The sequence below is a fragment of the Delphinapterus leucas genome, chromosome 3 (genome assembly GCF_059928025.1).
Source record: "Delphinapterus leucas isolate spDelLeu-1000000601 "Yukka" chromosome 3, BTC_Dleu_Yukka2, whole genome shotgun sequence".
Classification (NCBI taxonomy): Eukaryota; Metazoa; Chordata; class Mammalia; order Artiodactyla; family Monodontidae; genus Delphinapterus; species Delphinapterus leucas.
The window spans coordinates 108,645,550-108,664,564 of record NC_143131.1 but is presented as its reverse complement, the minus strand read 5'-3'; the positions used below and the strand labels follow the sequence as shown (position 1 = coordinate 108,664,564).

Genomic DNA, 19,015 nt, shown 5'->3' with positions numbered 1-19,015 from the left:
GGAATCAGACAGACTGGACTTCTACCATTTATTAACTCTGCCACTTGGGAAACTAACATCACTCAGTCAGCCTTAGTTTCCTCATCGGTAAAATGAATAACAATATCACCTGCTTTCTAGAGTTGTGGGTGGCTTATAATAAGATCACATTTGTAAAATTTTTGCACAGAGATTCATATAAATAAAATAATTCCATATATAAAAGACACCATGATTTTCATTTTGAAATCAGTGACAAAATAAAGGTCTACTTGCCAGAAGTGCCTGAAGTGACTGACCCATACATCCTAATGTCAGGCAGGTGCCCCTATTTACTCAAACTATACATGGGTTACACTGGAATTGGTTTTGCCTTCCATCAGGATCATATAGAAGTTATGACCTCAGGGTACCAGATTCCTCAAACAGGGCCAAATAAAATCAGTAACCACAAATAAACATATTTATAAATTTAACTACATAAAAATGTAAAATTTCTGTTTATGAAAATATGCTACTATCAGAATGAAAAGCATGCAACCAAGTGGGAGAAGATATTTATAGTACTTTTCCATAATAAAGTAATAAAAAGCCACTCTAAATCAATGACAGATAACCCAATTGAAAAATTGGCCACAAATCTGAAGAGCCATTTCAGGAGATCCAAATGGCTAATTAGCATATGAGAAGGTGCTCAATCGCATTAGTCTTCAGAGAAATGCAAATTAACCGCAGTAAATTAAATAAATTAAAATCCCCAGAATGGCTAAGCTAGAGATGATGAGTACCTAGGAGTGGGCACAAGGGGGACATCTATGGTGCTGATATTTTCTATATTCTGATCTGAGTCATACCTACATGGTTATGTTCATTTTGAGAAAATTCAGCAGTTGGACACATCATTTGTACAACTTCCTGTATGCATGTGGTACCTTAATAACGAATTTATGATTTTAACAGCTTTATTGAGGGGTAATTTACATGCCATAACATGGAGCCATTTAAATGTACAATTCAATTATCCTTGACAAGTTTTTACAATTGTGCAATGATCTCCACAATCCATTGTTATATTAGCTATCACCTGTTCCTCTCCTTGCCATTTACCAAAATTCTGTTGATGTCACTAAATAGCTGTCATCTTCTTTCCCAAACTTGTATTTGTTGGCCGACATCTTTTATATTTTTGTATTCTAATTTTATTGGAGTCCCCAGAAGTAAACATGTGTGTTTAGTGGAATCCCATGGATATAAAAATGTGTGTCCAGTTAGTCCCGTTTCCATGAACATGTCTCTGTTCTGAATTTGTATGTATGCTCATAGTTCCAGTCCATCATCTTGGTTTCCGATAAATTCCCTTTTTTGAGTCTTGTTCCAGGTACTTTAACTTTGATGTCAATTCTATTCTATTCTATCCTATCCTATCCTACTACCTATTCCACCTTACTTGCCTTCTAACACCCTTTCATGATGCCAGGATTAGTTTATCTCTTCTATTCTTGAAATACTGGGTCCCTTCTATTACTAACTTCTAGGTCCAACTGAGTTAGCTCTGAGCTCTAACATGAAGTAGATCCTGCCACGATTGCTGGAAACTTCACTGTTCTCAGATATCTCCATAAATTACGGTTTCTCATTTTTTGTCACAGGGACACAGACTAAAAATCTATTTAATAAACAAAGTTTTATCCAAATGTCAAGTAGAGTCAGTTAACTAAGTTAACAAAAGTGTTACGAAAATAAATGCAAGGACTCCTTATTTAACAACAATAAGCATTATATTGATATTATGAAACAAGAAAATGCAAAAGGACGAAAGCAACAGTAGCCATCTGCAACAGAATCACTATAGTTAAAAGTAAATTTTATGAATCCATAATTAGTACCAGCAGTTAATACCAAAGACCTTCATGAAGGACAGAATAAGAAATTGGTTTTATTAGTATCTTAAGATCTACAACAGTTAGGAATAAATTTTGTAGTTTTTCTAATTGTAATCACAATCCTACTTATGGTTATATATTTGTATACTGTCATATAAACTTATAATATTTAGTAGGAGACATTCCTACAGGTATACGAAAAGGCTCATCTTGGCAGGGTCAACACCTAATAAACTGATTATGGGGAAAGATAGATAGATAGATACAGAGACACTCAGACACACAGATTTCGCAGCTCTCCTAGATGGCTACATCACTGATCTTCTGTGTAAAAATCACACAGTGGTTAAAATAGAAAGGATGAGATGATAGGCAACATATCAGAAAGCAGACATCACCCTCAGCAAAATTAATCAGACTAAAAAGGAAAACGGAGGTGGTTAGAGTTACTCTTTCTTGTTGCTGTTGTTTACGTGTGTGGGGGGTGTTTAGTGTTTATTTTCGAGTGACTAGGTAGATAGTGGGAAATATCAGCAGAGCAGTTTGGGAGGAAAGATGATGGGTTCAGCTGTAGATAATTTATTAAGTCTGAGATGCCTGAGAGACATCTGAGTAGAAGTTACTAAACACCTGACAGTCAGGAGAGAGGTTAAAATGGAGATAGAGTTTGGAACTAAACAATGTGTAAGTGAAGTTGAACCCATGGATTTGGATTCTATCACCCCAGGGAAGCATGTGGCATGAGAAGTAGAAGGAAAAGGAGGGAGTCCTGGGAAATGCCTACATTTAGGGGGTGCACATACGGAAGAAGATATGCCCATGGAGGAGACAGAAACACAAGAAAAATAAAAGGAGAGATAATATGAAACTGAGGGGATAATTATAAAATGCGGGGCTTTTCGACCATATCAAGAGTGATAAAGAGACCATGTAAGGGAGAGACAGAAAAGTTTGTTACCTTTATTGCCCCAGCTAATGATAGCTGTGATGGCCCCAAACTGTCAGTGTGCTACATCCTTATTTGCACGTTATACTTAAACAGGCTATTTGGAACATTCTAGGTTTCTTAAGAATGCCAATACCATGATTCTATGACTCCATTATATAAGGTAGCCATTCTGTGTGAAAATCATGCATATTGGAGTTATCTTTTTATTAAGTTGCTTCCTTTGATGTCTTCATTGTCTACATCAACCACGTCGAGCTCATTCTTCATCTCAATCCTGAGACCATTTTCTACCCAGATGCATGTATAAAAACAATAGAGTCGATACCACACGCTTTCAGTTAAAAGATCTTTAAATGTGTATTCACCAGTGCTCACTATGTGCTCCCCATAATACCCTCCACATACTGACAATCATCTCCACAACCGTTATGGTTGGCATATGGCAACTATTTCAGTAATGGTTGGGTTAAGTTAGCTCTTAGAATAGAGATGATCTCTATATCCTGCTCAAATAGATCGGTCTTCTTCAATTCTATAAATCTCGCTCTTGTTCACACAGAGTAGCAGACATACTCACAAGCTTATACTAAATGTTAAGGAATATATATTGATTGATAATGTCACTTGCCTGCTCACAGTGTTCAAAGACCACATTTTGCCTTCCAGATAAATTCCTTATTACCACAGCCCCCAAGTCCCCTCATTATCTCATCCATGACTACTTTTCCAGGCTTGTGTCTCATGTCCACACTGTAGACATTGGATGCTTTCCCCTGCCTTTATACTTTTGTATTTATTGTTCCTTCTGCCTGAAATGCTCTTTCCCTAACAACGTCCACTAAATTTTCACATATGTTTTCCATTTTCACACATAATCTCATTTAATTTGGACAACTGCCCTGAAGTTTGGGTACCACTACACCCATTTTGTATATTGTAAATGGAGCTTTGAAGAGATCAACGAAGTTTTCCAAAGCCACACAGGTAGGGAGCAGCAGCATAAGGATGTGAACACATGCGGTCTGACCCCAAAGTCCATTTTCTTAACCTGCACACTCTGTTCCCTTTCCTCCCTATAGTCTGGATAAGTTTTACTTGATCTTTGAGGCTCAACCGCCACTGCCCCCCCCCACCAAATAACAGAAGCTTAGAATCTTGGGTACTGAGTCTGTCATAGTTCTTATTATAGATAGTATAATTACTCATTTATTAGTTTGTCTAAAATAATACATTGGTCACCTCTTGAGAATAAGAGCTGTGTCATTTAGCTCTGTATCCCTGTGAGGTGACTGGTCCTGCTTATGTTGCAAATAAAGAATTTAAGGTTGGGCTTCCCTGGTGGCGCAGTGGTTGAGAGTCCGCCTGCCGATGCAGGGGACACGGGTTCATGCCCCGGTCCAGGAAGATCCCACATGCTGCAGAGCGGCTGGGCCCGTGAGCCATGGCCGCTGAGCCTGCGCGTCCGCAGCCTGTGCTCTGCAACGGGAGAGGCCACAACAGTGAGAGGCCCGTGTAATGCAAAAAAAAAAAAAAAAAAAAAGAATTTAAGGTTCAAAAGTTCAAGGGAAGTGAAGAAGAGTACCTAGCTGGAGTGAGACTGAAGCTAGGCCTTGAAACCAGGGCCTCTGACTCTCAACCTCATGTGCCTTTCTTTCCTCTATGTTATTGTTAATAAAAGAACACAACAAAGTCATCCTAAACTATGAAGTGCCTGTTCAGAAAAAATATTTATGTAATCAATACATACAAACACAATACACTTAAGACATTAACATGATGAAGGGGAATAGGGCAAAGACCAAGTTGAATACAAATACGCTTTTATGATTCCATTGTGAAAAGGCAATTACTGCAACATTATCCACATCTGAATCATGTTTTTAATATGTTGATATATCAGCTTGAAGTAAGAAGGGAAGAACTGCAATTAGACTTATGCTGATAAGTAAATGAATATTTTATTTCATGGATTGCTAATTTTAAAATGAGTTTAAAATTTCTAGACCCTTATAAAGCATCGAAAATAGTTAAGTTCAGTAAAGCATCCAACTGACGATAGCTTAGCACTCCTTCTATGCAAGTGCTTGATCCAAACAGGTCAATTAAGATATAACAGTCATGCCTTAAAAAAAATTAGGAAGTTTATGAACAATGTCTGTGAAATATGAACTGTGTATTTATGCTTTATAAACCTATCAAAAATAAGAATTTTCTAGAAACGTTTCCTCTGTGCATAATGGCACACAAAGCCTGTTTTATGTCATCCGTATACATGAGTAATTAGAATAGCTGGAACTCACTATGATTCAAAAGTTGCATAGTGCAGATTTTCAGTGTAACTCACACAAGGCAATCTCCTTAAATGGACTAAATCCAAGTTGTTTCTGTTATCATTTCACGATATAAAAACCTTTCTTTTGCTTGTTCATACTATGACTTCTGTTCAGCTGTTTTTTATCTCCATTGTGTCTACAGTTCTTAGAATAGAGAAGAGGGATGTGTCTTATTTAAATTGACTTGATCATGTACGTTGAATAATGTGACACAGAGGTAGATTCACTTAACCACTTCTGAAGATAATTCCAATACAGACTGATATCATGAGCTTTTGCGAAAGAAAATAGAGATCATAAATTAATTTGAGATAATATATCTAAAGAGAAACATTGAAATTCTTTCTGAATTTGAACATACTAGACAATTGATGATATGAACATGCTATGGCCTCTGCAAATGTTACTTATTATCACAATTTATATACCTAAATCAGCCTCAGATACCATAACCAATGCTAGAATTGTTATCTTGGCACTAACTACATGAACACCTAATTTTAAATCTCCAATTCAAATTTTAAAGTCTTTACACCAAAAATTCTTCAATAAATTCACATTTCCTCAGATACTATAGGGAAATATTTCTCATAACAGTGAATATTCACTGAGATGTCTGGATTAGATGTCCAAATATTTTTCCTAGGGAAACCACTGAATGCTGACTATGATTTTCAGGTCCTACTTATGTAATAGAAATCATTCATTTTCCTTATCCTTCTTGCTAATGCCACAGATCTCTGCCAAAGGAAGTAATAAGGAAGTGTACAAAACGGTCACCCCATTTTACTTCTGTGAAAAATTAGCAGACAAACAGAGACCAGGATTTGATGGTTGGGAATGTTTATGAGCCACTGAAACTTCCAGATTTAAAGTATTCTGATACTGAGAATAAAATTCAAAGAAGTAAATCCTGACTCTTCTTCCTATTCCTCTTCTAATTTTAACCTTCAAGATGATTTTTACTCGAGTCAAATAGAAAAAGAAGAAAAAGTAGAAGCTGCTTCTGGTCAAAGTAAAGAGATATCTATGATGTTCTCAGGGAGGTGGACTGAAATAAGACCATGAGCTCACAGTATTCAGTTTCAGGGAATCTGCAATTCTCTCGGTGTCATTTCTATTCCAGTGAGGGGAACAGTAACCCATGAGTATCCCTCTTGAGGGATATAGAGCATGTAATATATTAATATCTGAAGTCCTTTTGAGTTTCTATTTTTTGATATTAAAATGTACTATTTCATAGAAAACTAAAAGATAAGTCTAAAAAAGATAAGTAATTGTCATTAACCAAGAGAGATTCCACATTAAAAAAGATAAAGCTGGTGGATGGATGGATAGACAGAAAGACAGAGAGGGAGGGAGGGAGGGAGGGGTGGGAAAGGGAGGAAGGAAGAGAGGGAGGGAGGGAGGGGGGATTTATTAAAGGATTCATCTGACATTGCATATTTAGTTAAACCCTTTTAGGAGAAGGCATTACCTGGAATGACACCACAGTAATGACCGTGAGGAGCTGACTTTTCTGTGGCTTTTTCCTCCATGGACCTTTTCTGCCTATATACACGGTGTGGGTGACCCGTTATGGCCATTGTATCATTGAGTGGTTCAATAAATATGAAGTCCTCATTGAGCTGTATGACTCCCATCTGGAATATATAACATAGAAAGATACGTATGAAATATCATTCGAATAAGTTACTTTCTGGGTTCTCCCACTCACATCCACTCTGTTTTCTTCCATGTATGTGCATACGTTTTTCTAGTGAAGCTATGTTAGCAACCCCACTAATAAGGTAACTGTCTTCCCATTTTACTACTTCATCTTTAGGTACTTTATTGCACTAGCATAAATTTCATTTAGTTAGCCTTAGCCTGTGTGGGTGGGAGGCTAGATGCCAGCAACAGATGCACAGTAAAAATTCTGGAATGTTAAAGGCTCACTTTGGGAGACCCATGGGGTCACTTATATGTACAGCATGTACAGAAGAGCAATATAGTTTTTAATTGCATACACAGGATAGTACAACATTTTGACAATCATTATTTAATAAAATAATTCATGTAACATACCACTGTAAATGTAGGACACATAACATTAAAGTTATTATATAAAATACTCTTAAGCCTTCTACTAAACATTTTTGAAAACCCTTGAACAATAAATTACAGAAAAAAATGAAGCATCACTTACATAAACAAGTTTCATTTCATACCATGCCATATTTTAAAGTTAGCCAGTTGTGGACAGAGGGCCAAAAACTGTAAAATGTGGTTATGATCAGCAAAAAGAACTTATAACAAGTAGGTATTCTTTTATTATATTGAAGCTAAGCCTAGTCACTTCTTCCCTTCCTTTTTCAGAATATAAATTTGAATTATAATTAGGAAAATATTTTACATGGAAGAATATATAACTTGATCTTTCCAATTTTCATTGTTTTACTCAACTGCAATATATATATAATGTATATTTGATTTATATTGTTAACTCTTTAGCAAACATTTTTTAAGAAATAATTCCCTAGAACCTGCATTATTCACACCCAATATGCTAATATGAAAGTTATCAAATACTGTTTTGCATTAACTTTATAAAAATCATATACAGTTCATTTTAATTTGATTCACATATAATTAGCATAGTAATATAATTATGTCTTCAGATACAGTAATTGTTCCAAACTGAATATATTTTTAAAACTAGGCTAAAAAAAACTTTTCCTTAGAAGAAGAGGTCTTTTTGTTTTGTTTTAATTACTAAAGTGTATTGCATCTTCTTTATGGAAAGACCAGGTGATTGCCAATATGCTGATTTTATTCTGTACATTTTACTCTTTATATCAGAATAAAGATAGAAGATACCTGAAGAATAGGTATCTTATATCTTCATTATAAGATAATTAAAGAATAAATCTAAAAATCCTCATCAACTTCATTTTATTGAAGTTTTTATATCACTAATAAAATTCTCAAGTACTAGGATGACAGCTCCACCACCTAGACTTGTCCCCTTCCCCTCTCTCTCTTCCTGCCTTTTCCTGTCTCTTTCCCAGTTTCTCCCTCTCCCTCTCTTGTTCACACACAAACGTGCACACATATATCATTTGTGGGTGGGGATAATGCAAAAACAAGATTTACTCTAATGATTCTTTCAAAATATCAGGCAAGTATATATTTGGACCATTTTGTGTAATTTTAATATGACTTTCAATGAGTTCTTTTATTTTCCATACAAGTTTTCATTCTCTCAAATATGAAATCAGCTTGAATTTTAAAGTAATTACATGAAACACAAAATTTTTCCCTAGAGCCTAATTTGATGGGAATAAAAGAGTATCAAATATTTTAAAATTTAAGTAATAATTATTAAAGATGTAGTACATCTACACATGGATTGATAAGCAGTGTCATATTATCATTGATCCAGATTGTGAAAATACAGAACAGTGTTTCTCTTGTCTTATATGCAAATGTGATTCTGAGGTTCGGTCAGTATTCAAGGCCACTAATAAAACTGGCAGTGTGACTGATGACTAAGATAATAATTGTTAGGATGCTCAGTTTCCCTAAATCATGAATTTGCAATCTGATATATTCTTTCAACAGGTTATAAGCATGGTAAGATTTATAACCATAAACCCTATAAAATTTAACTGCATACTATCATATAAAATTTAATGACCTCAAGAACAGATTCTGGATTTAAGATTATTTCGGTTCATAACCTACTACTAGCATGTAACTATGAGAAAGTTACAGCATCTTTATACAACAGCTTCATAGCGTTGTTTGGATTATTTTTTAAAAGCATTTTTTAAGCACATGTAATGCTCCTGTCATAGAATCTGATACTGAGTAACCCGCTCAATAAATGTTCATTATAATTTTATTTTATTAATAAAGATAATCATAATAAATATAAGCAGCCAAACATTTGAGATTGGACTGAAGAGCTCAGAGAGTCCAAAGAATTAAAATTTATTTGTCTTTGTATCCCCACACTAGCATATTAAATACTGTCTCAAATAAATGTGGTCTTTTTTTTTTTTGTTACAATTTGGAAACCTCTTCATAACACAGCATTCTCTGTTGTGTTAGGATTTTATCTATACACATTTTTAAAAATAAGGTCACTTTTAAAAAGAAAAAAATGTTTGAATAATTATAAATGATGACTCGTTCATTCAACACATATTTACTGTCTGACCAGAGTGTGCCAGACTCATTTCACTCTAGGGCATATTCAGCATCAAGTGTTCAGGTTCTCTACAGGGAAGGGTTTTCTGAGACCAGAATAATATCTAACAGCAGAGGAAGTGCTCTAGCTTGGGTTGGTATCTTTCAAGCAGAATTGCAGGAAATTATGAAGTTTTCTGTGTCCCCACAAAGGGCTCACCTATTCCACTAACAAAATGGATTGTTTTATCTGCGCTATGAATTTACAAGCCATGGAAGAACACAAATTCACATCAACCTCTCTTTAAAAGTCCTCCTGTGTTTGACAATCCACAATTAGGCAGCATGCACTTTAGTGCAAATATTGTCCTTTCAATTTTAGAAGGGAAGAAAATTAACTGTGTATTGACATGGCACAATACAGTCTCTAAAATAAATGCAAACTATATAAGAATTTTCTCCCAGATTGCCTTTTTAGATTTTTTAAAATGATTTTAACAATTTTGAGATATTTCATGCAAACATTTGGAAATGAAATTAAAAGTTGTTCCCTGCCTTGTTCCAGTCATCATGTACATTTTCTCATACAATGGCATCTGTTCTATTGTCACTGAATCTTAGTCTCTGATTTGACAATTTAGCAAACATTTCAGTATTTGCAAATCTACCACTGCTTATGTGAAAATACGCTACCAGCCATATCTTGTCTTACTGGTTCTGATATTTTACTTTCTCTATTTAGACGCCCCTGTGCTTTTTAAAACAACCATTAACACTGATCTCCATGAAGGTGTACTGACACTGCCACCAACTTCTAATTACAATATGAAATTTGATTTGGCCAATGTGCATGGATTTTTATATACTGTTGCTTCAATTCACCAAATACAAGCGTTTCATTTGTTCAAATTCAAATTAACTATGTCTACTAAAGAGATGGACAAAGCCTAAAGTCCTAATGCATATGTCACAAGCATAAATTAAAAATGACTAAAAAAATTAGAAAGCAACCTGGCACTCTCCAGTCTTGCTTCCATTCCTACCAGGTTAACTACTTCAGTGCCCCTGCCTGACTTCCTATTCACTTAAGGAACTGAAGCACTACTGTAACTACTACCTCGTTTTCTTTTCATTCTTCTATGTTCCTTCCTGGAAATTTTCTTTATTTTCCAGAGCCTCAGTTTTCTAGGTAAACTTTGCGTGGACTAGCTGAAGGTATATATCTGAGGCTCAAACTGCATATGGTGAGGGTCTTTAATAATATCCTATTTAAAAAAATATATAGCATATCACAAGGAGTAAATACCATTAGTGTGTGGTAGATCATTATAATTTCAGGCTGTAAGAAGACTGGAGGGATAACAGAATTTGGATAAAACTAGGGGAAAGTTGCTCCTTATGAGAGGGTAAAGGGCAAAGAGGACGTGGAATCTAGGAAATAGTTTAAGAAGATGCCTGGCTTGAGTAGAGAAATAGGAAAATGCAGCCAAAAAATAAGATGAACCAATATAATTGAAAGCATTAAATGACAAAGTTCTTGACAGGAAAAGGAAAATCAATGTCCTGAGGGTCTGAAGATTTTTAGCCCACTGTCCGACTATAAAGTATATTAGAGAATCTCTGAGATAGAAGCATAAGTGTTTGACTTCCAAAAAGCAATAACAGAAGTTGCTGAAAGGATCTGGCAGCAGTATATTGCTTGTAAAAATATTTTATACAAATGGCTCATACTCTACATCATGTGTACTTCACACATGTTAAGTTTTTTTGTTTTTTTTTTTTTGCGGTACGCGGGCCTCTCACTGTCGTGGCCTCTCCCGTTGAGGAGCACAGGCTCCGGACACGCAGGCTCAGCGGCCATGGCTCACGGGCCCAGCCGCTCCGCAGCATGTGGGATCTTCCCGGACCGGGGCACGAACCCACGTCCCCTGCATCGGCAGGCGGACTCTCAATCACTGCGCCACCAGGGAAGCCCACACATGTTACGTTTGACTATTTTTGAAAAAATTCTCTTGTATGGTAATGCTATAGTATACATCTCAAGTAAAGTATATAGTTTAAAACGTAAGTATAATATAGGGATTGACATAAATTATAATAGTATTACTTTATTTTATGCTTTATTCAAATAAAACATCATTTTCAGTATTCCTGTAAATGGGAGTGGTTTTTCATGCCTTTGCATATTCTATACATACACATAAATCTGCAGGAAAACACACTTCTGACGCCATATCTATCCTATTACCATATCATACTTTCAAGGTTTCTGCTTTACACCGTGAGGATAAACTCCAAATGAAGATATATAAGTTATAAGATCATGATAAACTCTTGCCTACTTCTCCACTTAAACTTCACATATAACCACCACAGACAAATTTTATTGTGTGAACTTTATATTTTAACAATTTCAGAATAACTTTTAGTTGCACGGTCACATCTTGGTACGCTGCACATGCTGTTTTCTCTTTCCAGAAAGTCACTGTTGGTATGGCGAGTTATTTCTTCAAAATCAAGCCAACCCTATCCTCTCTCCAAAGTAACCACCGCCTGCTCTATCCACTTCTGTACCTTTTCTGTTCTTTCACTATTAGGCCCCCTGTAAATGTTGCTTGCAGGACCCTCTGATTAGACCATGAGCTATTTCAGGGAATGCTTGGGGTGTAGTGCTCGTCATCAGGCCTCAATGAGCAAGGACTGGTATATAGCAGGTGCTCAGGCAAGGCTGTTTTAACTCAATGTATTCTTCCCTTTTGAGATAAAAGAAAATGTATCCATTTGCTGCTCTGAACAACATTCTACCTGTGACTCCATCTGGGGGAAAATTACAATTTGATTTCTTCCTCTGGCATTTCCAGTGTTGCTTTCCCGGTGTGTCCAAGTTTTATCTTTAGGAAAAGTTTTCAAGTGACCACACTGTTAACATCATTCCATTTACTTTCCCTGCCAAAGGGGCTTCAAAAAGAATCATGAAATGACAATGGTAGAAGGAAACTTAGAATCACCCGGCCATCTGGAGTTTTAAAATCAAGAAAACCAAGGCTTAGAAATCTTGCATGACTTGCCTAAAATCACACAGAGAGTTCATGGGAATGTCAGGGCTAAGCCTCCCAATTTCCAAATTGATATCTGGTTTTAATACATCACTCTAATAAATCTGCTCGCTACCTACCTTCTCCTTACATTTCCACCCACATTCTTGTTTCCCCCACTGAACTGGGAAATTGTTCTGAGGCCACCCATCATGCCCTTTCCTTTATTCTTCTCCCTCGGGCATTTGACCCTTGACAACTTTTCTCCTCCACGAATATTCCATGACTCTACGTCTCTTGTTCTCTAGCAACTGTTTCTATTTCCTTAAACAGATCCTGTTCCTCACTCCAAAGCAGGTCTCCAGTCAACAATAGTTTCTCTGCATTTATCCCTCCCAAGGGATTTATAACCCCCAACGGAAATGATTCCCAAACCCCCCACACCCAGGCCACTGCTTCCATTGCATGGACATCCCGCCACACTAGCACCTCCTCTCTAAGTCTGTATCTCTATGCATGACCCTTTTCTAGTTACCCAGGCTAAAAAGCTATATAGTCCTTTCCTCTTCCCTTTTCAAACTTATTTTAAAATATTTATAAGAAAACAAGAATAGAAGAAAATAACATGCCTGTATGCCAGACACTGTATATACCTTATTTCATTTAATCAAACAGCCAGCTTGGGATACCTATGTTCACGTCACATGTTTTATAGTTGCAAAAAAAGCAAGTTTCAAAAAGATTGATCGTGTCCTAAGGTCACAAATCAGTGTGTGATGAGGACAGGATTCAAACCAAAGGCCGCCTGGCTTGGAGCACATGCTGCCTCTGTGAGGCTATCTGAAAAGGCTAGGCCTGCCACAGGGCTGCTGCTCCAAATAACTCTCATCTTCAAAAACTTCTGCACTGAGGATCTGACGTCAACCACAACACCTCACAGATGGTAGATGTCCAAAATTTGATATCAAGAGCAAGGCCAGGCCCCATCCCTCACAAAGCAGAAGACAAAAGTACCGCATTAGGCTCTGAACTTTATCTTGAGCTGACTGTTTTATGTGATCAGCCTGTGAGCTGCCAAAGGCACACTGGCCTTCTGAGTGTGCCGAGGGTTTCATCTCCAGGCCTCCTTCAATGGTGGAAACCCAATCACTCTCCCATGGCAGATTTGGGAGAACAGTTCAAGGTTTGCATTTTTCTTTCCTTCTTTCTTTCTTTCAATTCTCTCTTCTGTTTTTTTTTCTTAAAATTGCTTTCTGATCATAAAATCAGAACTTTTAAATAGCAGAATATTTTAAAAATATAGTTAAAAAAAAGAAAATAGTCATCCCAAATCCCATCATATAGAATTATATATGTATGTATATACATATTTCTTTCTAGTCTACTAACATATACACATAAGTGTCTATGTATCTGTATGTGTGCATGCGTGTACCTATAACACATGTATACACGTTAAAGTTTCATATTCTACTTTATTTCCCCACTTAAGAAAAGCTTAATAACGATTTTGTTTCTTAATAGTATCAAATAATCTTTATAAGTTGGTTTTTAATTGCTGGATAATAACTTATCTTCTAAATATATCATAATCTTATTAGCTATTCATTCATGCAACCCTCTACTCAACAAAATGCTTATGAGTATGAACTTTGTACATCCAGAGCTCAGGGTGTAGCAGTGAACAAGGCTGAAAAGCTCCGTCACCAACTTACACCTCAGGAGGGAAGACAATGTGCTATTTGTTCAACTGGGTCAAAGTTACACATAAAATTTCTCCATCAACATTTGTTAATAAGCTTTACATTGATGGTTTGTACACTTATTTATGTCTGTGTTCTTTGTCACAATAAAAACCAAGGTTACAATATAGCTTGGAAGTATCCCACCAGCTATCTAAGGCAAAAGACAGGAGCTGAAAGTGAACATTCAGAGATGATGAACTAATTCTCCTCCAAGAACAAGTAAGTGAAAGACCTCAGGGGCTCAGGAGCAGCTCTGAAGACGAAAGCCTCCTAAGAACCCATAAATGTGGCCCATGAGAGTGAGAGGCACCTGTAGGCACCTGTCATAAAGCTCAGCCACACCACTCGTGACCCCACAAGTCACCTAAGCACCCTTCTCCTTCTTGCTTCCCTTAGAGCTTCAACCCTAGGGGATGCAGAGGAACCCCAGGGTGCTGAGCAGGAGGGTGACAGCTCTAGATGGGGAATAACGAGGACCTGACTCCGTGTCCCCATTCCTCACTGCAGGTGATGAGTTCTCAGAAAGCCTGAATGTGGCAGCCGTGCGTCAGAGAGAAATGTTAAATTTACGTGAACTTGGATGTTTTGATGATCATAGGATAAATATTCTGATGACCAAACAGAGACTTTTGTGACTAAATTCACCATGGGACTTCTCAAAACCTGAAAGTAAACAACACCAGAAGGAAGACCAGAGAAACAAATATGAACAAACAAAATGCAAACTACTTGTTTTATTATGATAATCCTTGAGTCCTGTTTACTCAATGAAAAGTTATAAACATATAATATGAACTCAGCTGCCAAATACTATGAAGGGGTGAGAGAGTGATGTGGGGATGGCCTTTTGGGTGAGGTGACATCTGAGCAGGGACGTACGGTATGGGAAATGGCCAGGCCAAGATGTAGGGGGGAGGACATTCTAGGAAAAGAGAGAAACCAAGACCCTGAGTTGGGAACAAGCTTAGGACATTTAAGGAAAAGCAAAGCTAGGGCAGCTGGAGTAGTGTGATATATGGGAAATGATAATTAGAAAGGAACCCAGGGCCTTAACCCATAGCAGTGTCAACTTATGGGATTAGTTATTTAGAAATAAACCCTGATGAAATCCTACTTTGGTTTTTAGCCCATCTACCTTTTCTTAGACACTGGTTACAGATCTTACCATGGGACGCCTCATGATGGCCTTCTGTGTTATGTTCTTTCAACAGAGTCTTATTTTATCTACATAATAATTACACAGGGATAGATTTCACTTCTACAATTGAAAAAAATATGCTTTCTCTCCTGTTTTCTTGAGAACCATTGCCTTCTTCTAACTTTTCCCCAACATTTGACAGAGATAAGGATTTTTAAAAATTTCAAAAATGTTCTTTTTCAACTCCATTATAAACATCACAAGTATGATAATAAATAGAAGCTGTTGTATGTTAAAGAAGTGAAAAGGAAGGGGTAAAAACTGGTAAAGTGGAAAATGAATGCTCCATCCTAACATTTAGTTATCAAAAATAATTGATTTTTGGTACATATAACGGTTATCTATTTTCTCATTTTATAGTACAATTTCTACTCATATCAAGAAAAGATATTGATTTTCATATACTTTCTTATATCCATTCACTTTAATATAATCTGTTATTGGTTATAATGACTTTTTTATTAATCCACTGATGTCTATGCATTCTTTAAATAAGCAAAAAAACAAGCTGAGAAGCAGTAAATTCAGTTTTAAATCTACTTCTGAGTTTATCAATCAGTCTAGCCAAAAGCTATTATGTTCCACTGTATCTTCCTGGTGCTTATTAATGTTCATTACAAATGTACCTACTGAATACCCACAACATGGCAGTAGGCAAGGCACTGAGGATTCAAAGCTGAAGACAGATTTAACCTGCATTTTCATGGACCTTATATATTAGGGAGAAAGGCAGGAAAAAAATAAAGTATTCAGACAAATATACCTAGGATGATATAAAGTGCAAAAGGTATCATTAAAGAAACAAACAAGGATCTGAGAGAAACAGAGCACAGGTTAGGATACCAGAGAGCGTGGCCCAATAAAACCTATCTAAGGAGATAACATTAGAGGCAAGACCTAAAGGAGCCAGCCATAGGAAACAGAATATAAGTGAGAGAAGAGTGGTATTTTAGGTGCAGGAGGCCATATACCAAGGCTATGACCCTGGAAGATAGATGGGAGGAACTCAATGTAACAACTTTGAGTTTATAAAAGTGCAAAATTTTAAATTATTACTTATAACAATATATGTTTGTGCTTCATATGTTTATGTCACAGTAAAACTTATTTTTTAAAGGAGAAACAAAGAATAAACAATAGAACCGTATTACTTAGCAATACAGAGGCAAAGTAAGTACCAAAAGAAATGCAACTGCTCCTAAAGGACAGAAATCAAAGATGGAAAGGAGGGGGCAAGAAAGTTTATTTTTTACACTATAATTTTTGCAATAAGTATTGACTTTTCTAACAATATATATGAATGACTTAGATTACATTTTAATTTAATAGAGAGGTTGAAATAGAGGGACACAAGACTTGTTGGGAGGCTACTGCAGTGATCAAAGCAATAAATAATGGTGGCATCAGTTTAAAGTCTATCAGTGAGAAATACCTATAGATAAACCAGAATAAAAACTTAAAGAAGTGATGTGGAGATGGAAGTGGTGGCAGGAGTCACAGAAAAATAATTATTGCAGCACAAACAGAACAGAGGGGTTGGCAGGGCATGATTCTTGTAGAGCTCTGAAGACCATGATAAGACATTTAGATTGTATTTGAAGTATAACTGGAAGCAACGGACAGTGTACGGCGTAATCTGATAAATTTTTAAGAAAGTCATTCTTTTTCTTTTTTGGAAAGCAGACTATAGGGTGACAAGAGTAGAATCAGGGAGACGAGTTTGAAGTCAGTAATAGTTCAAGTGCAAGATCATGATGGGTAGACCAAGAAAGCAACACATGGTGGCTGAACTAAGGATGTGGACAAAAGTAAACACATTTGAGATTAATTTTGGCTTCTCATACAAACCAGAGAGCAACCACCCAAGTTTGTTAATGTTTTAGATGTTTGTACACAGAGGGATAATAACACAGAGAATGAAAGATGACTCCAGAGTTCTGGCTTAGGTTCTCAAAAAAGGGAGATAAATGTTTGTAATTGAGATAAAAATGTCAAATACTTAGGATGAAATTTAGATTTTCGGGGCAGATAATCAAAATATCGGATGGGGCTGGCTTAGGTTTGATATATCTGTGAAACCTCTAATTAGAGAAATCAAGTAGACAGTTGGGGTGTGGAGCTTTGTGGAGAGTCTTAACCTAGAGACATGTATCTGGGAGCTGCCAACATAAAGATAATTTTTCAGTTCACAGTGACGAGTGACGTTATCCAGAAAGAGAATAGAGAGAGAGAACAGAAGAGAGCTTAAGACCAAACCTGATGACCCTAACACTGAGGAGAGTAGCAATTAGCAAAGGAGACTGAGGAGGAAGGGCTAGCGAGGTTAAAGGAAAAGTAGGAGCTTGTACAGCTGACTTTTCAAAATCAGAATTAACTCTTTCTAGAAATGGCTTTAAAGAAAAGACAGGAATAAGTTCTTATTCGGTTCACTCTGAAGAAGCTCTTACCCTGTCTAACGCATAGTGCCCAAGTTAAAAATGAGTAGTCCTACACATGATAATCAAACACATGTGTTCATGCTGCTGTTAAATTCAGCAACAAAAACTGAGCCAAAGAACACTCTCTTGCCTGTATCAATCAGCGTTCTCAAAAGTCATAACAGTGTGAGTTTCTTTTGTTGCAAATGAGAGAATTCTATGTGTTCCATTTTGTTGAGTCATTCAGAGAATTTAAATGTATTAACTAACTTTGCTTGACCTGTAATTTTTTGGAAAAGGTGGCTTCCAACTTGCCACCCACCCTAGCACTTAATGAGTTGGGGCACATTTGGCTGTGCACCTAGCTCTTAAAGGGTTAGTCTCTGGGCGACTGTTCAGAGCCCCTCACCATGGTGATGAGCACTCGCAGCACTTATCTCATGCAATTCCAGCCCAGTTATGTGCTTCAAGTGGAACTGAATGAGACCACTGAGAAAGCTGCACAGCTGTGATTTGGGGAAGTACTCATCACTGCCAGGTCTTACTGGTGACCTCACAATTAACAGAGATGTTGCCAACCTCCTACATACCCCTAGAGAGTAGATACGAATTCATTTCACCATGGAAACAAGATTAGCGGAGCAAACTACTCAAGGGCCATTGCACTGGTACTCAAAGACATGGAAAATGTGCTGCAACTTATTTTCCAGATTCAAGAAAGGTCAAATAAATACAATAATTCATAAGTTCAACAATATTTACACACTATGTGTCAGCTCTTGTGCTAGATGCTGGAAACACAGCAGGGCACAAAATGGTCGTTTTGAAACAGACAAGCTTAAGTATCTTTTTCAATAATTAAGGAGTTTACTTACAGTAGATGTTAAGTCCTCTTTCCCATTTGCAACCCCATCAGCAAAACATGGGGGGTTTTCCCCCACATAGGACCCTTGGATAATTCAAATAGTTTCCCCTAGCCCTATTTTGATGGCATTAAGTAATATTCAAGAAATTACCTTGGTGGTTTTTTCCCTTAAAGGGAGCAATAAATCTTGGACCAACAAAGTTCTTTCTCACATGGCCTGTTTCTTAAGTACAAGATGCTCAAATGCAAACGTCTGACTAGTGAGAGCAGAAAGAACACACTTTTGCTTTTTTTCTTTACTGTCTCTTTCATACATGTCCCATCAGTGAGTACAGAGGCTCAAGAAGCTCATGTACTATCAGGCTGATTTATTAGAGATTACTTTTGGAGGTCATACACCTGAAGAGCCAAAATAATCTGGTATAAACCAGGAAGCCA

General features: G+C 36.8%; 1 protein-coding gene across 1 annotated transcript in view; it reads right to left on the bottom strand.

The window, feature by feature from the left end:
• ADAMTS19 (ADAM metallopeptidase with thrombospondin type 1 motif 19) overlaps nucleotides 1-19,015 on the bottom strand; it is a 281,743-nt gene that overhangs the window by 215,258 nt on the left and 47,470 nt on the right. Inside the window, exon 3 of the mRNA XM_022588714.2 lies at nucleotides 6,622-6,787. Coding sequence (XP_022444422.2) covers nucleotides 6,622-6,787 — 166 coding nt within the window. The remainder of the gene's footprint in view (nucleotides 1-6,621; nucleotides 6,788-19,015) is intronic.